General features: G+C 38.4%; 1 protein-coding gene across 13 annotated transcripts in view; it reads left to right on the plus strand.

Annotated features, from left to right (window-relative positions):
• TJP1 (tight junction protein 1) overlaps positions 1-27,558 on the plus strand; it is a 356,728-nt gene that overhangs the window by 280,204 nt on the left and 48,966 nt on the right. For 10 of the 13 annotated variants that reach the window (XM_075208092.1, XM_075208093.1, XM_075208095.1 and 7 more), the window contains one exon: positions 21,002-21,058. In XM_075208092.1, the coding sequence (XP_075064193.1) occupies positions 21,002-21,058 (57 nt within the window). Of the gene's footprint in view, positions 1-20,459; positions 20,590-20,761; positions 20,908-21,001; positions 21,059-27,558 lie in introns of those variants that run through there. The other 3 variants (XM_075208103.1, XM_075208104.1, XM_075208099.1) reach the window with 3 other exon arrangements.

The following is a 27,558-nucleotide window of genomic DNA, read 5'->3' on the forward strand; positions in this document are numbered from 1 at the left end:
CTGATATGTTTACACAGCTTTGATGAACTCCTCTGCCTCCCCTCTCTGCCTCGCCTTACACTGGCTTCCCTTCCCCTACAGAATCCTTTTCAAACTCCTCACCACCACTTACAAGGCTCTCTCCCACTCTACAGCCCCCTACATCTCTAACCTCCTCTCCATTCACACTCCTGCCCGCTCCCTACGCTCAGCCAATGATCGACGCCTCTCCTCCACTCTTATCACCTCTTCCCACTCCAGAATCCAAGACTTTTCCCGTGCAGTCCCCCTTCACTGTAATGACCTCCCTCGTTCCATCCGCCTCTCTCCTACTCTGTGCTCCTTAAAACGTGCACTGAATACCCACCTCTTCCTTTAAAGCCTACCAACCATCCGCATAACCCCTTCATCTCCTCCACTCGCTCTCTCCCTTGCCTCATCTGGCTTCCCTTGTGCCTGTTCTGTTTTCCCTCCCTTAGGATGTAAGCTCATTTGAGCAGGGCCCTCTTTCCTCCTGTCTCCTCACCTGTTCTTCTGCTTCGTGTTTATTGCTTTAACCTGCCTGGAGCTCCTGAAGTACTGGTATCTCTGTTTATTGTTTTGTACTGTTTCACCCTGTATAGTGTACTGTTTGTATGGTGTACGGCGCTGCGGAAATCTTGTGGCGCCTAACAAATAAAGGATAATAATAATAATAATAATAATAATAATAATTGTATTGTTTTAACTTAATACAGAGATTAAGGGTAACATGCGCCCTTTTTGATCGCTAGAGGGCCGCCCATGTGCCTCCTGAAGTGTATCCGATTACTCATCACAAATTTAGATTTGCATATGATGCATTTTATACAGTCTGATTCTTTCTATTGGTGAATATTTTGTTACTGTACTAAGAATTGATCCATCTTATCTGTCATTATGTGATATTGTATTCTTTATTTATGTGAAAACATACATAGTAATAGTCTTTAAGACATGGGGGTAAATGTATGATGCTACGTTTTTTTTTTCAACTCGCCGGAAATCGGCGACTTTGCATTGAAAGTTTAAAGCGGCGATGGCTTGTAAAGGCAAACTTGCCTTTCCAAGCCATTGCCGCTTTAAATTTTACCTGCAAAGTCGCCGATTTCTGGCGAGTTGAAAAAATTAGAGCATCATACATTTACCCCATGGTCTCACTTGCTGCTTTGCTTGAAGTTACAATGTGATAAAAGATGATACAAAACATTTATAGGACTTTGACTCAACTTTTACAACCATTGGGGTCTAAAACTATTGGAATTTCCTAACTGGGTGTTCTGGACATGATAGGACACTGCGACTAGCTGTGTACATCGGTCGTGTGGAGCTCTCCTAGATTGTAGTGTCACACGCAGGCTGTGTTCTACTTTTCAGAGTTAATACAGTTTCCAGTGAACAGTGTTTATCAGGAAGTTGTAGGGTTTGGGTGAGAAAGTGTGGTGAAATCTTGTGGTTATAAATCACCACTATGACGGAAACTTTAACCAGATGAGTAAGAATCTCAGAATTGAGTATGCTTCTATTTGCATTCATTGTGTAGTATGTAAAGGGAGAATTTGTATTTTGTTTATTGTATTTTTGTTGCAGTATAGTAATATTTATAAAAATGAAGAGAAACAAGAGGCAGCACACATTTAAATTGCAATTCAGTTAATTACATTGTGTTAAAAAAAGATCTATAGGTTTACGATCTAGCAGAGAGGAGAAGGTTTCAGGCCCCAAGCTGTTTCTTCAGTGTACTCCCCATCTAGTAATATTTAGTGCTAGAGGGCAATATTCTTGCATTTCTTAAGTTCTGTGCTAAATTGTTGAGGTGCTTGATTAGTAAGTGACATATTAGATATGACATAATGGTTGGATTTATGAAAACGATTGCAGACAAAATTTAGTGGTGTTGCCGATAGCAAGTATTCAGAAGCTTGCTTTCGTTTACTTAAGTGAACTAGAAAAAATATAACTATAAACTATCCCTCCCCCCCCCATATGCACTAGATATTGATATGTCCCCGAATGACGGGGCTTACATATGGGGTTGAGGGGGATTAAGTACTGTTTAATAATATTTAAAAAAAAACAAAAAACTCTGCATTTAAAAAATGCCGCTGCTTTACCTCCAGTTGCTAACAAAGTTGTAGTGTTTTTACAAGAGTCCATTTTAGGAGCACTTTACCTGATAGAATTTATGCAGAATTTATGGCAGAAACAAACCTACAAGATATAGTCTGACACTTTTTTTGTTCATGTTTTTTTTAATAGATCAAAAGCCATATTTTTGTCCCATGCATTCTTGCAATATTTTACTGTGTGAGTCCCTACTTCTGCTAGAAGACTAGTCCATGGATCTTATCACACTCCAAATTTAAACTGACCCCTATATTCTCTATTTTTAACAATATTGCCTTTATCAACTGTCAATGGTTTTGATTACATTTCTATGTTTCTATCATATCACCTTTTCTCTTCTAAGCTATACACGTTTAGCTCCTAAAATCTTTACTGATAAGTTTTGTTATCCACAATTTTATCATGTATCTGTCTATCTTCCACAGCTTACTTACCTTCATATCATCTGAAATTATAAAAAAAAGGTCCCTTTCCTCTTTGTGGCATAATATCACCATAATATCACAATTCCATCTATATTCTGCTTTTGGTTTTAGAGTTATGTTACATCTTGTATTAAATATAAGTGTCTAACCTTAATCCATTCCTCTTATTATCTCTAAATTATTATACATTTAACTTGACCATTCTCTGCATCGGTCTTGTTAAAAAGGCATCCTTTGTTTTGTAGACCAAAGTTTTAAAGTAATATCACTAATAAATACTTCAAAAAGCCAGACCCAGGGCTGATCCCTGATGTACGCCACACGTTATGAGCCCTTTCTCTAAGCTTTAACTATTGACTACAACACTGCATCCGTTCCTTTAGCTAACCATCTATATATTTCATTGTCTTTGGTTCAAATTCAAGGATTTCTAGTTTTTGAAGTAGTTTATATTGCATTCTATAGAAAATTCCTTACTAAAAGCTAAATAAGCTATATCGCCAGATCCACCCTGATCTGTGGCTTTACTGAGCTAGTAACATCCACTACTGTACACTTGTTTGACTGGATTTGCCATGTTCTTCCAGCACCAAATCCATGGCGCCTTAGATCTTGCAATTTTTATTCAGTAAATAGGCAACAATTTTCTTTATTCTTTTCTTGTAATTCCATTAATTTCCTTAATGTTGATGTGAGACTTACAGGTCTATAGTTATAATATTCTTGCCTACTGCCTTTTGGGTTTTGATAATGGCACTGTGAGCACTACTCCTGGTTCATTTAACATTTTTGGATGTGTATTACCTGGATACATTGGCTTATAGTGCAGACCTTGGCTGTAGTAAATATTTGTATTTACATTTGTGTATATCTTTTCCCTCTAATATAAATGGCTGCTTTGAATTTTCAACATTCAATACAGAGCATTGTTGTAGTTCTATAGGGAGTCTGCAATTTTTTCCCTTTCACTAATTTTATTTTAATTATATTTTGTCACTTTTTTTTTTTTTGCAATTTTCTTTTCTTTTGTGTTAGCACACCTAGCATCATAACACGTTTTGTCAGTCCAAATTTGTACACTTCAGCCAGATTTGCTTCTAACTCTAAATGAAGCCCCATGTCTCCATCTGTGAGAACTAAATCTAGGATTACTACCTTCTATGTTGCTTTCTTGTCTAACTTCTTGAGAGATGTCGACTGCAGCAATCCAGAATATCAATTCTGCCTGATTTAGCAATTATCAGTTTACAGTTTACATGAGGCATATGGATATGTCCCATAATTATTACCCTGCCTTCCATTGGCATCTCCATGGTTTTCTCTATTAACAAACTATCCTATTCATAATCTTCTCCTAGTGGTCTACAAATTGTTCCTATTTGAAAAACATTTCCCAAGTTTCTGGAGTTACCCAAATATCTGCAGCTCCATTAATTATTTGTATCTTCTTCTATAACTATAGAACAACACCACCTCCCTATTTTTCTCTTTCCTAAACAAACTATAACCGGAAATGGCTGTGTTATAGTTATTAATGTACTATGACTCATCTTAACTATCACTTTACATAATTGAAATTAGTTCATGGAGCTTATTGGTAAAACTGTATTTTAAACTACACTACTTTTTTCATCTTCAGTGGGACAGAGGACTTTAACATGTTTTTTTGGCTGCCCCTTTAACTCTTTTTAAATAATTACTAATATCTAAATTCCCTCCAACTTCTGAAGCAGTCCACTTCCTCCAATTGTATTAAAAGTACATAGTGAGTAATCCCCATTTGGAAAGAGTGTGTTAAGTTCAATAGAACTCACAAAATAACAGGTGTGCTTATGATTAAATATATCCACTATGCTCTTTCTCCCCTCTGCTGCAACTTGCCATGTTAGTACTTCTCGAACTAAGCAGGCAGAGTTTGAATGACCTCTTTACAGAGTTCTATGCAGAAATATACTGAATTCCTACAGAGCCAGTGATGTCACAGTAATTCAGATGACTGTTGGTCTGATCATTATTAGGCTGTCATTTACCAAGTGCACCAACGGGCCACAATGTGGTGCAGTGGAAATATGGCCACTACTTGAGCGCCTTACCGCTAGATATCCTTCCTATTTGGACTACCAAATATGTGGCTACATTGGTCCGTGATTCTGTCACTCAAGTCAGGAGGTAGGATCAACTAGTTTGTGGACAGCTTACACTCCACGGTGTCTGGTCATTCACTCTTTCCTCAGATTTATATCTACAGAGGTGGTGTATAGTACTATATTATGTTTCCTTGGACCATGTTTACATGAATTCTGCAGTTCTTTCTAGAGACATTTAAGTGATCATTTCAGTCCCATGTAAAAAACCACATTGTAGATTTTGTTTGTATAACATGTGGAGATGAGTGTTTTAGTTCACTAATGTGTGACTGGTCAGTGATCATTGCCATTTCAATACATGCTGAATATATCATCCTCCCCCCCTCTCTCTAGTATAATGGTTCATTGACATTTGGGACAGGAAAGCCAGCAAAGAGGCAGGATAAACCTATAAAGCAAACCTTTCTGGAACAAGTGGGTATCTTGTACCATCATAGTTTCCCATCTGTATCAGGAATGGTTAAGAATGGCTTACCCTCCACAACCTACACTCTGTGATTTGTGTGTCCCATTATCCTCTGTAATAACTGTGCAAACAGAAAAAAGTGGTGTAATTCATAGTAAAATGTAAGTTCTTATGAGCAGTTTCCTCATTCATCTTGACCCCCATCCCTTCCCTTCTGGCTTCCTTTCCTGCCTTTTCCTCCAGGTCTCGTCTCCTCTTGTCATCCACTCTGCTTATTACACCTCTTTCATGTCCTCTGTCCATGGGACAGGGAATATACAATGTAAGCTCCACTGGAGCAGGGACTGATCTGAAAGACTAAATACTCTTCAAAGCCCTGCTTGATATGTAGGCGCTATATAAATAACTGCTAATAAATAAAAGTTCATAAACAATGTAAAATTGCCCATGTGTCAGAATCCTTGCGATCCATCTGTATAATTTTCCAAGTTTCTAGCACCCCCCTCTCCCCCAATAATCTCCTGTGATTATCTTGTCAATGATGGGTCACTGCACTATTCTAGATATAAATAGGCAGAGCAGGTTTATTCTCTGCAAACAATAAACCATTTTAAATATCAATTTGCGTCTACTGGATAGTAGAAAAAAAAATCCTTTAAATTCACCTAATACTGTATTAATATCTCTGAATTGTGTGAGGAGATGGCCCAGATACACTTCAGAATGTCTTTGGTTTACTCTGGAGCCTGACTGTACTCTTAGTAACCCTTCATTGCACTCTCTCTGGTGTTTTAGTATTTGTGCCTCCTATTTCAGCACTTATGTATATTTAAGAACTGTTGTCCCATTCTTCTGTAGCAAGTTACCAGCTAGGTTTTTCTGTTCTCTGTAGTTTTTGGATGGAAGTGTGCTGCTTTTAGCACAGTGTCACTGCAGGCATGTAGATTTAATCTGCTGCAGGAATGTGGGAGGTGACCTTCAGTGCTAGAACAAGTGGAAAGATGAGGGACTAGGGCAGTTTGTCAACTCTGACATACACTTGCACTGCAGACATGCTTTCAGAAAAACTCTATGTATCTGCATTGCATCTACTTTTCTTTACCCTACTTCTAGATTTCTTTGTTGAGATAAAAGGACACGCAAAACTGTGTAGTCTTATCCAGACTCCATTATTGTTATATGTGCTTAATCTACTGGGCCTTTTTGAGATTATGGTGTTAATATATATTAAAAAGCAACAAAAACATACTTTGGTGTAACAATGGTTTTGTTGTCCATCTGAAGCTTCAGTTTCTTCAACCTTCCAAGAGACCCTGCAATTGAAGCCTTTTTTTTAATAGGATCTGTTTTGATCTTGTATGTACTTACATTGAAACCTAATCTGTGTAATATAGACTGGTAAAGACTTTTAGGCAGTGTCCATCAGTTTCTAATGAACGCTGGTTTTTAATGTGTCTACTTTATACACTCTTATTCCAGTTTAACATGCTGATAGATGCTTGGCTGTCATGAGTGGTGAATAGTATGTGATTTGTGTACAACCTAGCATGGGGATCTATTTGTAGTTGTCACTTGGGTTTTTGTAGGGAAGCTGTGTGTCAATTACTTTAGTCCCAAGTAAACTGCAGTAGGAGCGGCCTGTCTGCTGCTGGTATCTTCTACATTCTGGTGGCATTTACAAACATTCCAATTTGTCCCTTTTTAATGACTTTCACCTCATCCCCTGTGCTCACCTGTTTAAATCATTCATCATTCCCTTGCCAGGTGTGGGATGGGAGCATTTAGTACATTCTAGTTTGAAATAGCTAGAACAGCTTTGTGTTTGGTGCACCTGCTGAGGAAACACACGTGTTCTTATTCATTAATATGACCACTCTGCAGACCAAAAATGAGATTGTGCTGAAGGCGTTGATGTGATATTATTGAAAAAGTCATGAGAACAGAGAGAGAGAAAGCAAAGGGCTTGTAAAAGGAAAAAGAGGGAGGGAGCTTTTGTATAGTGTCAGTGCATGGATTTCCAAAATCTAATTGCAGCCAGGAGATCTGTGTATGTATTAGTGCCTGCTCTGTGGCATCACACATAAATGTTAATGTTAGCAAACTGTGTTGACCTGGGGGTAAATGTATCAATATGCTGGTTCTTCAACACCTGCGTGTTCAGCCTCTTCCGCGATTATTTTTCAAGCGGCGCTGCATTGTAAAGGGTTAACTTCCCTTTACAATGCAGCGCCGCTTGAAATTTAATCGCGGAAGAGGCTGAACACGCGGGTGTTGAAGAACCCGCATATTGATACATTTACCCCCTGGTCTACTGCTCTTCTGAGGGGAGTGGTAGGCTCTGACTTGTGGAAAAACGCTAGGTAAAGAAGACGTTTACAAGATATGGGAACTCTGGTTTGTGAGGACATGCAGCATACTTTAGGGGCTGCTTTACAGACATAGCGTAAGCCTCTTCTCAATCATTTTGTCTAAATAACAATAACTACAGTTATCTTTTTTTTGGGGCTTGTTCACACTTTGATTTTGAATTAGTTTTGCAATTGAATCTCGTGTACTCCACCCAAATTTGTTGGCTTAATTTTTTTTTTGTTTCTTTGTTTTTTTTTCTTTGTTGATGTCTATTTTTGATTTAACAAAATAAAAATAAAGATTTAAAATTTGAAACAAAACCTATATTGGCAACATAACATTTCCATGTTCATATCAAAAACTAGAGAAAAACCTATGCCTGGTGAAAGAAATTATTTTTCAAAATATGGGTTTAGTGTGCAGCCAGCATTTATTTTTAGATGTAATAATAGTATTATGACCAAACACAAGCAGATAAAGAATGGATTACTGACACAGGAAATAATTTATTTGAAATCTGTTAAACATGTTACATAACATATTTATGCTCCTGAATACCCTTGCATACTGCTGGATGCATAAGGGCAGACTTGTTTTTTGGTGTTTGCATATCTTTTTGGAGTTTGGAGTACTTTGTTAAGATACCAGCTACTCTAGTTGTAGTGGTGAACATGGCAATAGTTCGACTTCTCGCTGACATCTTAAAGGATAACCCCGTCTATAATCTATTATCTCTAGTGCTCTGATTTTATTTATTTTTTGGCCTATCGTGTCACTTGCAACAGCTATGAGAATTTTAAATTAAGCTGCAGATATTGGGTGGTGGTTGATGCAGCAGAATGCATGGCCGTAAATCTTACCCAACGGGCTCCATGGTCAACCATCCAATCCCTTCTCTAATTTCTGTCTGCAAAGGAGCAGCGCCTGTTACAAGCAAAGGTGTTAGAGTGATGGAGTTCAGTAGTTACACACGACTAGTATGTTTGTAGGTGGGGTTCTCCTTTTTAAATTGGCGTACGGAACTGTGAAAGGTAATGCCTGCTTTACAAATAAAGACAAAGGAGAGGCATATGTTTTATGACATTAACTTGTACAATTGGAAAAGTACGAACTAGGCATATAGAACCTCCCTAGTTCACAACTCTAGTTCTTGATGATAATATGTGGATTAGACTTTTTAACTGCACAACTACTTATTAATCCAAGATTTTATTGATAATTGTTTTGATAATTTATGGGCGGCACAGTGGTTATCAATGCCTCCTCACAGCCCTGCAACCAGACACTATCTGTGTAGAGTTTGTATGCTTTCCCCATATTCGTGTGGGTTTCCTCCAGGTGCTCTGATTTCCTTCCACATTGTAAAAACATACTAATAATTAATTGGCTTTAGATTAAATTGAACCTAGAGTGTGTTTGGTACTCTGTGAATAATTAAACATTCTCTGTAATGGTAAATAATGGTTAATAAAATGGTTTAATTTTTTTACCCCCTACACCACCCCACACACACACACACACACACACACACACACACACACACACACGACTGTATGTGCAGTCACAAGCCAGATGCCCTAACTGGGACACACCTGTGTTTTGCCGAGTCTGTCACGGATGTAATGGTATCTTCCTAAACACCATGTGATCTGGACCAAACCTGTTAATCTATCATTACCTGACCAAGTCCGAACCAAGCAGACTTTGTTTGGCTATACTAAACGTTCTAATCATTAGTGGTTTTAGTCACATTGATGTACATAATGTAGCTAGCTTAATCCTTTCACACCCACTCCATATATACTGCAAGTGGACCTGGACCTTATTCCCTGGTGCCATATAGAAGTGGCACCTGGAAATGACAGCAGCATATGAACCCTGCTCCCCACCCCTGATATCAATAAGCCTGGGCATCCAGTGGTAGGACCAGCGACCATCAGTGTTCCTGGTACCATGATCATTACACATGATGTTCAAAGTGAACATTGAGTGTTTTAGTATAGAGTTTAGTGTTAGTTTGAAATATAAAACTAAAAAGTAAACTAAAATTACTCACCCTTACCTACAAAGCCCTCAACAACAACACCCCTGCATACATCTCAAATCTCATATCAAAATACTCTCCCTCCCTCTGTCTTAGATCTACCTCTGACCTGCGCCTTGTGTCGTCTCTGATAACCACCTCTCACTCCTACCTACAAGACTTTACCACAGCCTTCAAATCTTTAGATCCTCTTTGAAAACCCATCTCTTTTTTAGAGGTGACCTTATCCTCAGTAACACTATTCACACTAACGCACCCTCACAACTATTCCAATCTCCACTCTGAGCCACACTCGCTCCTCTTGTTTCAGCTGTACCCTCTTCCCCTTAGAATGTAAGCTCTCTAATGAGCAGGGTCCTCCATACCCTTTGTTTTCATGTCTCCATTCATTTTGTCTGCCTTGTCTGTTCTTGTTTTATGTATGTCCTTGTCTTCCCTACTGTACGGCGCTGTGGAGCACTGTGGCGCCTTACAAATCTACGATAATAGAAGAAATGTCTTTGACATTGGAATTTTCATTCAGGATATAAATGCCCTGTTAAATGCAAGGTAGAAGTAAATTGACCCTAGCACGCTAATAGATCTTTGCAAAATGGATCAAATCCTTACTGGGGTACTAAAGTTAAAGTCCTCTTTTTTTTTTTTTTTTTAAATAAATAAATAAATAGAATTGCATTGTTATACCTAGAAGCCTTTTCTCAAAAACCGCCAGTGCAAAGGCAAAAAATGTTCCTGTCGTTGAAGTGCAATCTGCTTCTGGTCATAAAGGGGTTAAAGCTGAACAATTCTTTTAATTAGTGCAGAGAACATGAATTTGAAATGTGGGGATTTTTTTTTATTATGTAGCACAAGTTATTTTTAAGGCATTAACTCCTCGATTTACTAGAATTCTAACATGTGATGTTTCAAGACTCTCCTGTGACCTTGGCATGCAATCTTGCAATGAGAAGGTTCTCCCTCGCATGTGATACGTCTTTCCTTGTCATTCTGTTGTGTTCAGTGATGTTCAGCAGAAATATCAGGCATGCTGCCAAGCAAAATTTGAGGTGGGAAAACAAACAGCTGAATATTACACATATACTGGAGAAGTATTATATGGCAGGTGTGCATTCAATCGGACATTATTTCCCAGGGGCTGTGTTCAAGCACAAACATCAAGCTTCCGTGCATAGACGCTCCCACTCTTATACTTTTGTAAAGTTAATACTATAAAACGTTTTGTTTTCAAAAGTTTAACAAACTTCAGTATTAAATGTATTCAAGAGAGAACATATTTTTCATATTTGTCTAATTGAGACCAGGAAAAAGTAATGTGTAAATTGTTTTGGTTTTGCAGGGCTTTTGCCTAAAAAGAGTTTTTTGATCCACTTCTCCTTATTTTCAGTGGGTAATTACAGCTTCACCCAAATGAAGGCAGAGTAGAATATCGGTTTGTCTACTCCCTTTTACTTCCCTCCCTTCACACATACCAATCCCCTCCCCCCCCCCCCCCACCCCCACCCCCTCATAGAAAGGGGCTAAAACAGGACTTCTCTAGGGGAGTTTCCAAGCCTTGCATTTGATGTGGCTTATGTTAAACTGGACAGATTGGTGTGGCCCACAATCTGTCCAGTTTGCTTAACTTCCCACCTTCTCGGCTACCTCTCCCTCTTATCCCTTCTTCCCCGTTCCTTGATTCTGGCTCCGTTCCCCCTTCTCTCCATCTCACCCATGTGTCTCTCAGTCTGTCTACACCTCCCCTTAGTTTTACGCTACTTTGAGCAGGGCCATCTCTCCTCCTGTTTCCACCACTTCTAACTCTGCTCTCCAGTTATTCAGCCCTCCTGGACCTTCCGCCCTTTAACCCCTCTCGCTTTTCTTTGCACCTCTCTGAGGCCCGTAACCTGTCATCCGCGCCCTCCCTCTTGGGCTCAGGTTACCAGTGTATGCAGATTATTCCTCTCTCCCAGCCTTTCTCTCTAGCTGTGTTTTGAGCTTCCGGAGTTACTGTGCTTATTGTTAATTGTACCGTGCCGTCTCACCTTGTACTGTGATATTGTTTGTTCCTGACCGGCGATACGGACACCTTGTGGCTCCCTATAAACAAAATATAATATTAACCAGTGCTATGATGCTCTCCTGAGGAAGAGACCAGCCAGTCTTTCAATCGTTGTATTCTATGATGTGAGAGGGGGAATTTCCAGTTGCCCTTAACACCCCCCCATCCCCCAAGTGTCTGTCTGTGTCATTGTAGGATCGTCCATGCACCTCAAGGCCTTGTTGTGTGGACACAGTAAGAAAAGATGTGTGAATTTCACTTGGATACAGTGACCAGTGAATGATGCATGTACATTGTTATGTTACAGGTCCTCATTCTTCATGTCTATATCATTAAAGGACTATACAATATTTCTAACTGTCCTTGTGAACCCTGGACCATCAGTCCCTCTTCACTCTTTTATGGTCCCTTTTCTAGGACTATAGCTTGCTATTTCCACCACTTCACAGACAAATGTTTGACTCTTTGATAAAAAAAAATATAGCAATGAACCCTTTTAAAAAATACATAGTCAACGTATGAGTCTAATATTCTGAAAAGGAATGACTTGGTTTTACAGAAGGCATTTCTGTCTGTCATCCATCCTTTAATATTCTATATTCAGTTTTGATTTTTCTCCTTCACCCTCTGGATAACGCTGAATCTATATGTTTTTAGATTTGACACTCTGCCTCGGTCAGTTGCTCTCCATTGCTAGCGGCCTTGTCAGCTTTAATTGCGATTGTTCTGATGATGTCTGCATTCAGCCTGAACAGCAAAAGTAACAAGTTGCTTTTTGAAATTTTGTTAAAAATGTGTATTGCAAATGTATGCCCAGTGAGCGGATACTGGATGTATTTCTAAGCTGCTCTGTAATATACTTCTGGTTTTTTTTTTGTTTGTTTGTTGGTGAGGGGATTGTTTTTTTGTTTTTTTTATTTATTGGACTTAACATCACATTCTTACCATAGTGCCTTATTATAATGTAATGCACTTTGACAATTGTAATGTGACCTACCCACGGTGCCATTAATGATTTCCTGGATGGCTGATGCATCGCATGAAGAATCTGTGGGAGAGTTAGAGCATTCCAGTGTTGGCTCATCCATTTGTCATTGCCTTAAATGAGATATACACTCTCACGTGTTTTGGTTACATTTATATCTTCAAATTCTTTGCAGCTATGTAATAAAAATAAACTAACTACAGATTACATTGCTGCAAATTGTTTTTCTTATTAAGGATCTATATGTTGTCTTTTTTGTATCTCGCTGTTTATATTATTGTGTAAGATTATCCCCATTTAAGGATCTATGTGCTCTGACTGTGATTCCGTTTGTAGGAAAAGCACAATAATGTTTTTCTTTTTATTTTATGATAGATTAAGTCTAGGCTAAATGAGTGATTCCCTTGTAACTTCTGCCAGGCTATGTTTGCAAAATTCTAGTGGAATCTGAAATGCTTGGTAGATTAATGCACGGGGGGAGCATGTTGCTTAAATACCAAAAAAAAGCCGCTAAGCTGTTGGTGATCGGGAAAATATAGGAGTTAACCTTGTGTAATATTGAGTAGCTTCCCAGGTGGGATTATGTTAGTGGTAATTTCTTTTCCTAGAGCCACATTTTTCTGCAAAAAATGAATCTAAAGCTTGGTAATTGATTGAGCCACCCACTATTATTTTAGATGACTAAAGTACTAAAAATGGCAAATGCAATTTCAAACAGCTTCTTACCCATGATGGCATTTGGTCATTGATAAAGGAAATATTGTATTTGACCGAGGACAGAAAATTCAACTGCAACTTATTCTTAATATGAGAATCATCCCATATTCTAAAAAAAAATTTAAATACTTGTATTTTTATTCTGTATATTATGCTCAACTTGGACATATACATTGTAAACCTGTTGGGTGTGATTCACCAAGGAGCACAAAGTTAATGCAACTTGCATTTTTGTTAAAAACAACTGACAGAAATTGCATGCACATACTCCATATTCAAGTACAAGAGGATCTAAAGAAACATTTCCATTTGAATATGGTATAAGTACACTCTGGCTATATGGTACTTGCTGTATGCAGACAGGCACAACACATTGCAAGATGTGCAAAAGGCATATGTGCAATATAAAGTCCCATCAGAATGCATGGAAATAAAAGTAATAAATACATTAAAACTTACTATAATCACAAAAAAAAATATTTTTATTACTCTTAACATGAAATACCTATATTGGGATGTTCTTGGTGCCTAATGTACATAAAATGCATTTTTACAGTTTGTATTATTTGCAAACATTTATTCTGACATTCATACGCACGCAGTTCATCCTTATAAATCGGCACTTACACCTGCCCTGTAGCTGATGCGGCTAAAAATCACGAAATGTGCATGCGTCTGAATTCAGAACACCCTTACTGTACGTTGCCTTCATGCATTCGCCCTTTTCCGCCCCGCTTGCCACCCATCAATATCGTAGGCTTTTGGAAGTATCATTTGCATTTGGACTTGAATTGCATGCGGATGTGTTCACTGGCTTAAAGTCAGTTTATGAACATGTGCAGAGAAACGTCACGCAAATTACGGCACCCAACGGGACTTGCATCTGAAGATGAATGAGGCCCGCTGTATTTGGTTTTCATGTGCATAATTGTCTTTGGCAACGTTTGTCAATAAAACATATTTTATTCTTATTTTACAAGTCTTTCATTTGATATTGAACTTGGAGTGAATGTTCACCTGGCTGGTCTCCTGGGTAACTTGCTGTTTCCTTGTTATAAATAAGGAATCTGTGGCATGCACCTTTTTCCTAATATGAAAATCCCTGTTAATCCCTCAAAGCATTTTGTACACTAGAGCAGCAACTGATGTGCTTGCAGAAGCAGTTTATGAGGGTCATAAAAATGATCACTGGACCTCAATTAATTGAGTTTAATTTACATGGCTGTCACCGTAGAATTTCTTGGCCTGTAAACTGGTTTTTATAGTGATCAGAAGAGGAAGGTAATTTTTTGCTCTGAATATGTTTTGCTAGTTGTCTCATCTATGTAATGTCATATCAGTAATTCCTTGCCTAATTTGGATAGTCTCATTAATATAATTAGAAATGACTACTTGATTTAGTAGTTCTTTTCTCTAGAATAACTTCCAGTCCTATTCTTTGACCATCTTCTGCCAAAAACAGACTCCTTTCATATACAATGCTCTGATTTGGTAGTTTACCCCAAAATTTTAACAACCAAATCGGTGCAATTGCACCATCCACAAATGTCACATTTCTCACTAATCTGGTCATTCACAAGTTGTACTGGCTGAACTGCAGCACAAGTTGATTGCTGTATTCCTTTGGACTTCGGCCTGTGCAAAGGTACATTGTACTATCATTCTCTTGATTGAAATACTCCTGCACAGCCCCTTACACCCTCTTGTAATATCACAGAAAATAAGTCATTTAGATTTCCCATTCTAAACTATAAATAATGCTGGAATGTATGTAAATTAATGTTTTGGCAGGGCCGAGATTCTGAATGTAGTGATGTTATTGGGGAGAGATGCAATTCATCAGGAATTCAACTGTAGCTCAGCAGTTTTCCAAGAGCAAAGCTTGGTGTTTCCACACATATATTCTCACTCCTTTGGGCCTAGATATTGTCTGCATGTTTTCATTGCCAAAAGAATGCATATATAATTATGTACAGATAAGCAGAATTGTAACAAATATACTTATCTGCAGTATGCATTATATTAATATTGATAAAATCACGTCATTGTATACTTGGTGTCGAAGTGTGGGTGATGGTGGTAATTACTAATCAGTTTGACATTTATTTTGATAATACTTCTCCTGCTTTGTGTTTTGACCTTGATATTTTGTCCTACTTTCATTAATATGGATTACCAAACATAGTAGGGCAGATTTTTAGCATAGATGACTATTTGGAATGAATTCTGCTGTCAGTCTGCCTTTCAGACCTGTATAAGCTTGTTAAGCATATCAAAGAAATATGTCATTTTAGGAGTTACTAGTAAACCCTCTGCCATTGGAAATGACAGCTTTATCAACTATGAATGACTTCATTATCTTTTTATTTATTTATTTTATTAACAAAAAAAACTTCCTGCATTGCAGAACATGAATTCAGAAGTGGACTGGAGAATTGCTTCGCTTTATAACATAGTTTGCAAAAAAAAAAGTTTTTACACGGTGGAAAATCACTTGATGTTTGAGTTGCCAGGTGGCGATTTTATATTGGCCTGAATGATTTTTATCCATAGCCAAACATAAATGGGAAAGCTGTCTGATTTACCTATGACCTCTACAATCGATAAACTAACTTAATGCATCTCCATTGATTGGTTAGAGAAACAGCTGCCTTTGCCCAAAAAATTACAAAATATCCAATATTACTGCACATCTGTGGTCTTTAGTATTATTAATGCATAACTTGTCAAATTCAGAAAAGTTTTGCAATGTGTATAGAGACAGAACATGTGGTGTTGTCAGCTGCTGAGGGAAGTTACTGAAAGTGCCCAAGGAACCGAGAAACATAGTGGAGTGGCAGAAAAGAATCAACTTGTCCATTTGTGACCACCATAATGACTTTTGTAACTTTTTCCTTTTCTTTTAGTGCATTGCATGGATAGTTTGCTAATAGTTCCACCACATCAGGTGTGTGTGTGTGTGTCATCCAGTGAATGAACGGTTAAGGTAATTCTCTTGCTTAAGAGGATGGTGTATGTAGAAGGTACAACATAAAAACAATTTTGTTTTGTACTCATTACAATGTCTACTTTTTATTTAAAAAAAAAAAAGGTTTGGTTTAAGGATTGAAGTAATAGTTAGAATTTTACAACCAAAAAATGGGGAGATGCAGAAATTGCCAGTGATTGAACACACAAAGCTTTCAAACGAGAACACAAGTCCAGTGAATGAACAATGTGACAGACTTCAAAAGTATAAAATTAGATGGTGTGAATGTTCAACAGTTACATGATTAACATTTATATGGTCAACACCATAATATAAAGACTGGGTTGGAAAGTCGACAATAATAACATCGACTGTATAATTAGATCGACAGTAATATCCCTATTTCTATCCGTAGAATAGTGTCTACATTTGAATTGTCGATTTAATGATACTGTCGCCTTTCTGAATGTCAACCAAATGAATGTCTAGCCGTCGACCGCATACCAAATGAGACACTTGTGTTAATGCTTCAAACCTGAAAATGTTCATTCACTATATACTGTAATATATATAAATATATACCCAAAATATGAAAATGATTATACCATTCTCCTACCAGCCAATACTGCGATCTTTTCTAGTGGACTAAAAGTCCAAGTATGCTGGTTTTACAACAAAGGACAGACCTTGCATGCTGAAACTTGTGATTCCATAATAGTATGAGAGCCACTGATTGTATCATCCAATGCTGCCTGGTTGCTGTTTTATTTCCTTCCAGGTTTCATGTGGGTTAGACAATTTGTGTGTTTAATTAAAACATTTTTGTAAGCGATTTAGTTGTGTTTATTTGTTTACATATCTATTTATTTTAAAATATATTGGAAAGGGTCTGTTGGAGGCCTTGTCCATCAAGCAGGAGACCACAGTATTCACTCCTCACTGCTCAGACTGTCAAGAGAACAATTTTCTGTCTCTTTGGATGGGATTAGTTTTGAAGTTTTAAATTTATTTTCAAGCCTATTTAAGGTATACACTTCACACTGACCCTATCATAATCACAAATACTTGGATTCTAACAGAATTCCATGAGATTCATTTCATATCTACATAGTTCTGTCTTTATAAAGAGATAGTTGTTATTAAATGTAATTTAAATGATCTATAACCCCCCCCCCCACCCAGTTCAATGCAATATCAGTGCACTGCAATATTTTAATTTATTGTTCAACACTTTGATGTATTAAACACTTAAATATTGGTTAATGTCCTCTAATCAAACACTATTTTTTGTTTAAATCCTGCACACATTGTGGCCAATTTGGGCCTCACCAAAGCTACAATAGATGACTGATGTAAAGGGCCAATTGGCGACACATTTTGGGGATAGCTCTTTCCAAATAGAGAGTGTGCCATCTAATGACCTACCATGTAAATAAATACCTCTGATGCAGCGCGGGAACGAGGGAATTTTGTTCTGTTAACTTGCAATGAGCTATAGTGTGATGGGGATACTGGGGAAGTAGTGCACACAAGGATAAGGACGGTTGGAGCTCTTTGTGATATTGGTGATGTTTTGCAATGGTGAAGATAAGAGTGGATGGAGAAGTGATGCCATTTTGTAATTTTGGGAAATATGTTTGCATTTTTAGTGAAGGACTAACGTAGGGAATTGGGAAAGGCAATAATTGCTGGGTGTGAGTAAAGGGAAAGGAGAAATGAATTGTTTTGTGTTTACTTTGTGTCTGGGTGTGCAAAAAGTTGAGGAATTGTGTTTTATCTGTTTGTTTTTTCTAAACCGGATTAGCTAGCAATATTTGTTTCTTGATTTATATCTTGTAATCTCGTAGGGGCCTTAACTCTAAACCCGTGTTGGTGCTAGTAATTCCTTGTAGAAACTATTCTGGCATTTTCTAGAAAGAAATGACCTGTAGAGGCCAAGTGTGGTTTTTATTTTTCTACCCACGTTAAGGGTTTGTTCACACTTTATATGACCAAAGAAAAATGTTTAGAATTGTTTGTACTATGGTTGAAGTTTAGAAAAATTGTTTTGATGTTTTAAGGGACCTTTGTGAAACTAAGTAATCTGTATTTCCAAAACACTACAGAGGTTTGATTGTTGTTTTTCCACCAGGCAACATCTTCAGAATGCTATTGGTGGGAAAGATGACATTGAATATTATGTTCTACCTATTTAGAAAATGTCAAAGTAAAACGTCCTAATGTTGCACTCACATGGATTTTTTTTTTTGATTTTTTTTTGGGGGGGGGGGGGGGGTTCGAGGTTATTATTTTAGATTGACGTCATTAACACCTTTACAAAAGGAATAAGTCCTCCACATCAATAACAGATCCACATTGTGTGGTACTGTGTAAGGAGCATCTCCTCTAATGCAATGCCACCAACTGTGGAACAGTTTTCAATCAGACTGAGTTCAATAAATTCCCCAACCTTGGGTTTTGGACACATCTCAGAACTTTCTGATGATTCGGTTAAATACAGAGGGTAGATTGTGTTAAGAAAATAGAACATGGCCCAGAGCTGACACAAGAGTGAGCAGATAGAAAACCCTGTGATGTAACTGTGTGTTACATCACCTGTTGGTACAGGAAACCTAAAGTCTGGGAGAGGTGTAGAGGGGCACATGTTTATAAAGTTAATGCTGGTAAATAAAACATATTTTTGTTGGTAAAATCCAGGCTAGGATTATACACTTTTCAATGATACATTTAGGTGCTGCAGTTCTACTTTGCACATGGATTATTTTATAACAATTTTGAATGAAAAGGGTACATATGCTAAACTGTTCACTATTTCAGAGATTTTTTATCAGATGCTTTAGTACTTAAACCATTTATCTGCATTTGTCTGATTTTCTTTCATATTTGTATTGTTATTTTTACCCTCACTGAATTGTAGAAATAAAACTCTAGCAAAGCTCATGCTGTGTTGGTTTGTGCTACACAGACTGTAGGGCTAGAGCTAGCTATTCAGGTTACAAAGCAGCTCAATTTCCAGTAACTTAATATCTATCATGTCTCTACTACTTGTCCTTAATGATAGCATCATAAGCCAGCTCTTTACCACGTCTACTATCTACTATAATTATGGGTTTAATGGAAAACACTACCAGTCAATGACCAGCTGGGATCTGGACCCAGGCTCAGTACAGCTTACTTTAAAAAAAATAAAAATAAAAAAAAATACACAAGTTGTCACTCCTGCAGATACATTATTGGCAAAATTGGGCTTCTCAGAGGAAAGCCCCTGCTATTGGTATTTTTCCGACGATTAAAAGTGAATTGGAGAACAATGTGGAGTTGCATGTGCATGGTTTGCGTTGCTCTTTGAATCTTTTGTTATCTAAGATATTTTTCTGTCATGCAACACATGGAATTACTATTCTTTTTGATGTATGTGAATAATCCCCTGGAACAGAGTGCCCCTTAAAAATGTATTCCACCCTTAATGTAAAGGCTAACCACCCATATTAAGAAGTCATAATGGGGAACTGATGATTCTCTTTTTCATATTGCTCCTGGTTGCCATGATCCAGATAGGGTGACGCTTTGAGTTAAATTGGGACATTCTGCCATATCTTTAATTGTCCATCACCTGCAATAGGACTGTATATAATGTTCAATGAAGTTTACATCTGATCATAAGTTATGAGATTTTCTTTTTTTCTTACCGAATGATTTTAATATATACTTTACGCATATTCAGTAAACTCACTTTATGGGTAGAGTTCGTGTAAAATGATGCCCATATGCTTTACATTCAGTGGATGGTGCATGTCCCCTTGTAGCTGCTCGGGACAATATTGGAAATGGCATCTAGCATTTCTACAAACTTTTGATGGGCAGGAGCCAGTCACCAAAGATGTTAGTACATTTAAAGAGAGGTTACGGGGGAGGCTCACGTTCTCTGTGCAATTTTAATTTCAAAATAAAAATTATAACGTATAGTACAAGCCATGTTTACACCTTCTCGGTGGTATCAGATGTTGCTGGGTAAGCCACACCCAGAATGCTACGTTTTAATACAGAACGTAACTCTGTGTTATTAGGCTTGACAACAACACGGCTTGGTAATGATATTTCGTATATTACGAAATACTAGTGATGAGTGTATGCTGTGCGGTGATGGCGCTAGGAGGGAGGAAGGGCAGACGGACATCACTACCCTGGTACAGAGTGTGGGCATGCGTCTGCTGTCATCACGTTGCGCGTTCGTACGTGATGACGTGCGCGCAACGGGCGGACCAATAGGCGAGCTCAACCCTCTTCTCCGAGTGCCCACTGATTCCCAATCCAGTGCACGGAAGATCGGCGGGCGCTGGGAGTTCGGGGCTGAGTTTCCCCCACTGATCATCAGATCCCGCCCTGGTAAGTGACGGCCGAGCCCCTGCCCGCTCTCCTGCCCCGAGGAAAGCACTGTGGGGGTCATTCTCCCCAATATTATTATTTGTTATTACTGGGTGGATCTGGAGAGTACATCGGCCCTCCCAGCTCCTCCCCAGGCTACGCCCAGAACGGAGTCCCCCGTGTTCCCAGGGTGATCCGTTAGTGGCAGCCTCCAGCTGGGGATAGGATGTCAGGGTGGACAGGCAGAGTGACAGCCGTGTCTGTAATATGCCAGGCACCGTCCCCTGCTCCCTAGCCGCTGCACACTGCTGCTGACTGGTGAGATGTGCGGGACACATGGTGGGGACTCCTCTAAACTAGTGGAGTGTAGAATGTGTGTTGTGTTACTGTACCAAGCACTGACAGCTCTCCTCTCCCTGTGTTTCTCCCACAGAATACGGTAATGGAAGAGACTGCGATATGGGAACAGCAGACAGTGACTCTTCACAGGGTAAGTCAGAGTTAATTCACTCTACGTAACTCAGGATACTGACTGCCACTGGGAACAATAGACAAAAGCCAGATGTCAGGAAGCGAAAGAGAAGGAAATAGGTTTTGTCATTTTCCTTTTTGTCAGAATTTAGTTGTAAACTTTGCACCGGTCATTTTTATTTTAGTAATGGGTACTTGGCGGTGGCGAAATGTATTTAAGCCAGGTACCAAAAGAAGCGTGCTGAAGGTTTATCTGCTTTATGACTATAGTGGTGTAGTAAAAGAAGTGTCACAATGTTGTGTTTTCTGACTTCTTCGCATTTAACATTCACACCCCAAAATGTCTATGGAAACTGGTTCATAAGTATTTTGCCTGTTTTTCTTAACAATTTGAATGATCTGTTTCATGGTTTTTGGAATTTTCTGTTCATTACATGAGTTGTGGAATACTTCCAGTAGCTTTGATTTGATTAAGCTGCATATCCCTTGTTCCCAATTAATACACAAGTGTACATTAGTTAACATTCTATGATGTTCCAAAACTTGCCCACTTCAAAAAAAAAAAAAAAAAAAAAGCTCTGAACACAGAAAACACTAGGGTGGAGCCTTCACAAAGGCAGAATACCAACCTGGCTGAGTTGCTCCTAAACTTGTTGCATTTTGAAATCCTACAACTACAGGTTTTATTTTGTTTGAATTGTTATGTCTGCTAAAGCTTATATGCAAGTAATTAAAATTTTCTATGCAGGATAACTTAATACATTACTATCAACCATTACAGCCTCCTGGGCTGACTGCAGAGTCTTTCTATTGGATTATAGGTGGAGTGTCCTTTGGGCATAATGGACAAATATATTCTCCCAAAATTACTGCTGTACTGTTTAAATATCCTTTAATTATCATTATTTTAGATCAATATATGTGATATAATATGCACAAAGTGTTATTGGTAGCTATTTTATATAAGGTATCTAAGTTTAATGGATGGTCCATGTTAAGTGTTGAGTAGGCTAGGATATTTTCGTTGTTGAACTTTTTAAACATCTTGTTTTGGGGTTTTTTATTTGTTAGATTTTTTTTCCGTCTATTTTATTAAGTAGTTATGGTGTTTTTATAATTACAGTTAAAATGAGCTAGTCTGCAGAACTTGGATAATTTGAAAGACTGGGCAGCAACATGGCAAGTGTAGTTGGTGAAGCCTTCTCTTGAGTATGCAGTTCAGTTTTGGGCACTAATTCACAGAAAATATGTACTGGAGCTGGTAATTTAATTTAGCTACACTTCTCTGCTCATAACTAAGCTCTTCCATGCTCATCAGTGCAAAGAGTGTACAAGTTAAATTTAAGGAGGGAATAATCCGTTTACTTAAGTACGTTAATGGCCCACACAAAGAAATCTATGGCAACATGTTCAGTTTTAAGGTCTCCACAAAGGACACAAATCTACCCCTGTGAAAAGGGCTTTTACAGTAAAAGCTGTGAAACTGCAGTGCACTTTCACAACAACTGGCTTTGTCAGACTACGTAGACAAATTTAAGAATGTATTGGGCGCTTCCCTAACAAAACAGACTATGCAAGTCTACTGGCTTTAATAACACCATGTAGTATGTTGATCTGGGAGTTGTCAGATTGCCAGCATCAGGTCAGGAAGGAATTTTCTTGCCTCTTAAGGCAAGTGCTATGCTTTTATAGGGTTTGTTTTTCTTTTCCTTCCTCTCGATCAACTAGGGTTTGAACTTTATGGACTTGTGTTTTGTGGGTCTCATTTTTCTATTTAAACATCTGTGTAACTCTGCACATGTCTCTGTGATAGTCTAGAAATATGTTGGAGCTCGAGTATAGTCTTAAGATGCCACCCACTGTGCAATGCTGGCTGGTGAGATTTTTTCAGTTAGATCAGTATGCATGGCACAGTTACTGCAGTGGTATGGATTATTATCTAATTTCATCGTTTTTAGACCGAATGGTTGTGGTCGTTGATTTGTTTTTTTGTCACTGTATGTTATATACGTTTGTACCAGTAATCATTTGTGTGCACATGTAACAGTCATGTTTTAACCAATTTTTATTAAAATGTAGATTAGGTCTCATAGACAAGTAGTAACTTTAGGCATTCGTAGCTTTGGTTCACGTCAATTTAAACATCTGCCAGCTGTGTTAATATTCAGTGCTATGTAACTGAGTTCTATGGGAGTGCTCATAAAGTTGCTAGTGTACTATGTTGCAATGAGACTTTGAGAACACCCTCAATGTTTTATGTTAAAGGTGAGGGCAAAGCACAATGGGATTTTGTTTCTACACTTTTAAAAGGTGAATTCTTTTAACACGTGTTCTTATTTTGAAAAAGCGTTGAGAGTTAAAAGTAGCATTTTAGGTTATGCTGCCACTATAATGTTACATACCCTCCAATTACAATAAATATCTGAATAGCTTTACCTATCTTTTGATTGCCTGTGACCTCAATAGGGCAGCTTAGTGGTTGGCACTTCTGCCTCACAGCACTGGGATCATGAGGTTAGTTCCCGACCATGGGGTTATCTGTGTGGATTTTGTACGTTTTCCCTGCGTGTGCGTGGGTTTTCCTCCCACACTCCAAAAACATGCCAATAGATTAATTGGATGCTATTAAATTTATTTTGTCTCTTTTGGTGTGTGTATATTGGGGAATTTAAACTGTAAGCTCCAATGAGGCAGGGACTAATGTGCGTGAATCCTCGGTACAGCGCTGCTGCTGGAATTAGTGGAGCTGTATAAATAGCTGAAGATGGATGTTTTCAGCTGATTGCTTAAAAAACTTGCTTATGCATTGGTATTATGTTTTTAAATACTCGTGCTACTTATTAGAAAGATAGACTTCTATGGCGAAAGTAATACGTGTATGTGTTGGCAAAACTTTGTTGAAAGATTATTATTTGAAAACTGCATGAGGAAAATAAGCTATACTTAATATTTTGTAGAAAATGGCCCTCCTATAATTTAGTAATTTATTGACCTTAACTATGAAATAATGTCCAGTCCTCATTCTGCCAAAAATTCCATTTGAATTGCTTTTCCTAGTAGAGACAGCCATTTCATGCACCAAACCATATTCAGGACAATGCTGCCTTGCAAATCCTTAAGATTGAGTGACATTACTGAGACAATTGGATAATGAATTGTTTATATTTGAGATTGTTGCAAGTGACCCTTTTCATATGAAATTCATTTGTTTTGGGATTGTCATGTAACCGCTTTTCTAAAGTTGCATCATAGATATTACGTTGCAGCACTTTTAATAGTAATATTGTCTTTTATTTGCGCCTCAAAATGTGTGCAGTGCTGTACAAGACAGAACAAGAACACAGTGATCCATAACCCATTACATGATACATGAAAAGCAAAATACAAAGATCTGACATCCTGGATAAGCAAATATACAGATAACCTGGTAATGCATATCAAATTATTTACAGGACAGAGTCTGATGGTAATAACCAGTGTGAAGTAGGCCTGAGCTCAAAAAAACAGGGCTAGGGAAGCAGGCCAAGAGGTACAGAGGGTGATGGAGTATTAGAAGACAAGGGAAGAGGGCCCTATTCATCTTATATCTTAAAGGAAAGGGGAAGACCCAAATAGTGGGGTATCAATTGAGGGAGTGGGAGTAAAAGCAGAGACAAGGGAGTTAGGAAGGCTGATGGGCTTGAATAAAGATAACGGCACACTTGAAGCCTTTGAGAGTAGTGGCTAACCGAATAGATTGTGGGAGTATAGTTCCACAGCTGGGGAGCAGCCCTAGCAAAGTCCTGGAGACAGGAGTGGATAGAGGTAATCAATGAAGTAGTGAGGCGGGTGAGAGATGAGTGGAGGGGATTGAGAGCTGTGCAGGTGAGGCGTTTAAATTTAATTCTACAGACCACGGGGAACCAATGTAGCGACTTTATATAGCAGAGATAAAGTGGCGGAGAGAAAAATAAGGTAGTGAACAGTATTTGAAGACACCTAAGAGATGCAAGTTGGGAGTCTGGTAGGTCAGAACGAAGGAGGTTACAGTAATCAAGGCAAAAGATTATAGGGAAGTGAATAAGAGTTTTGGTGGTATCCTTGGCGTTTAAGGCCGTATCTTGGATATATTCTGGGGACGGAAGTAGCAGGATTTTGAGGGGCCCAAATGTAAAGTTCTAAGGAGAGGGATGAGTCAAGAATCACCCTTAGGCATCTGATTTGAGGGACAAAAAGCAGGGTAGAGTTAACAGAGTGGGGGGCAGCCCTGGGGAAATTATTAGTTTGGTCTTTGAAAAACTCAGTTTAAGGGGGTGCCGGGACATTCAAGGTGAGATGGACAGGAGACACAAGACATAAGGGAAGGGGAGAGGTCAGGGAATGAAAGATAGATTTGGGTATTGTCAGCATAGAGGTGGTACTGGAGGCCATCGGAGTGTATAAGGTCACCAAGGGAGGATGTGTAGAGGGGGAAGAGCAGAAGGTCAAGAACAGCTCTTTGGGGAACTCCCATTAGGTAAGGGAAGAGAGGGGGATGTGCAGTCGGGTGTAGAGTCTGAAAAGGAACAGTTGGTAAGGTAAGCGGAAACCCCAGAAAGGATAGAATGGTGTGCACTTCATTGGCAGATTCTGGAGTGAATGAAGAGGAGGAGGATGTGCAAGGACATGGGGTGACAGTGGGGAGCGGTTGATGAAGATAGCATTCACAGATGAGGGTGGAAAGGGAGACAAATTATGTAGTGGGAGGTGACAACTGGGCCAGCAGGGACTGATGGACGGAGACATCATGATGTATTGGCTCTTGGAGGTGAAGTGGGTAGCAAAGTCCATTAGGGAGCGCGATGAGAGGGAGGGGGAGAGAAAGGGAGTTGAAGGTGGTGAAAAGGCAACAGGGGTTGGCGGACTAGAAGGAAATGAGCCTTAAAGCAGGATTGTTTAGAGAGTGATGGGATAGGACTGTATGTGGTGAGTATGAACTTGGAGTGAAGGAAGTCGGCATGAGTCCGTGACTTTCTCCAGGACTCTTCTGCACTACAGGAGCATTTTTTAAGATACCCGTTTTAGTCAGAGTGGATCCTTTTAACAGTATTCATAGTACTTTGTCTGTTTTCTGTCTATGTTGAACTTAGTTGACAGCATTTTGGATTAATTGAGTCTCTGAATTATAAGTTTTGTTTAGAAGTAAAGACTTTGATTTTACATTTTGGTCTTGTTTTACTTCATTATACTTAATACTTCCTGCATTGTTTTGCTGTTAGAGCAATAATCTAGCTGAGGAGTTTTGCCAAGTGGTAGCTTGTTACAATACATGTATTTCATATGAGACAGCTGTGCTTGTAAACAAACCGTGATGCTGTGCTCTTGTAGCAAGAACAATGGATCTTTTATTGCCGATGTCAATGTTCAGAAACTACAATTTGTATTGTGTGACCTGTCAAATAGGTGAAAGGTCATTCCACAAGCTTTTTCCACGTGTTTGCTGCTCTGTGGAGTTAATCCATAGATGTAGTATGTTTAAAACTTGTATAGTATGCGTAAAAATACTTTTTACTAGTGTTAGGATCTTAAAAGTAAATGGACTGTGCGTGAATATTTATTAAATCCTACCTACTTCATGACCCTACTGTAACATGGATAATATAATCTTTTTGTTTTTAGAAAAATGTCTGAAATTGTATTTAAAGTTGTGTTTATATAGATAAGGGGGTACAAAATAATATTCCAACAAAGAACACTCTGAGGACACATCTGGTGTATGGTAGTAATTATGGTATACCTCTCTTGCACCATAGTGACGGTACAATACTTGAGTATGGTGCATTTACATAGTCCAATGTGAAACATTACTTTCTGTCATTATCCCTGGGCTAAACATCTGTAGTCCTGGAATGTGTGTGTTCCTATCCACGTTACTGTTGTCATCTCACTACGGGAAACATTGCAAGAAACTGCTAATGTATCTAAAAGAAAACCTTTAAATATAACATTTATCTAAATTGCAAAGGGACTGCAGTTTGTTTACTAAATGAGTTTGTGATTAGATGCTCCCTTTAAAGGGAACAGAACGCCTTAAGCACATTATAAAATATGTAAACCTTAATGATTTTATGAGTTTTAGATTTTATATCCACTAAGCTTCTTTCCAGTGTTGAATGGTTTGGTTACTAGAGTTATTGTTACTGTTAATAATAATAATAATAATGTTTATATAGCTCAAGTCATATTATGCCGTGCTATATGAACATGGGAAGAACATAGGATCTCCTCACAGAAAGGACCCTGGTATTTGGCACAGATAGGTCCAAAAGTAGTCAGGTGCAGTGCTATGGCCAATCAGATTTATATATAAGCATAGCCTTAATGTCATAGTCATAGCTGAGTCCACTGAAACAGGAATTACTTTTAACTTGTGTAATGTGAAAAAAAAACTGATTTATTGTGCTTTACTCGGTATGAACACCATGATTAAAAAATGTACTGTGTGCCCTCTGCAGAGCATGTACACTGTAGCAATAAAGGAAGCACAGCATGGCAATATTT

This window comes from Mixophyes fleayi, chromosome 4 (assembly GCF_038048845.1).
Source record: "Mixophyes fleayi isolate aMixFle1 chromosome 4, aMixFle1.hap1, whole genome shotgun sequence".
Lineage (NCBI taxonomy): Eukaryota > Metazoa > Chordata > Amphibia > Anura > Limnodynastidae > Mixophyes > Mixophyes fleayi.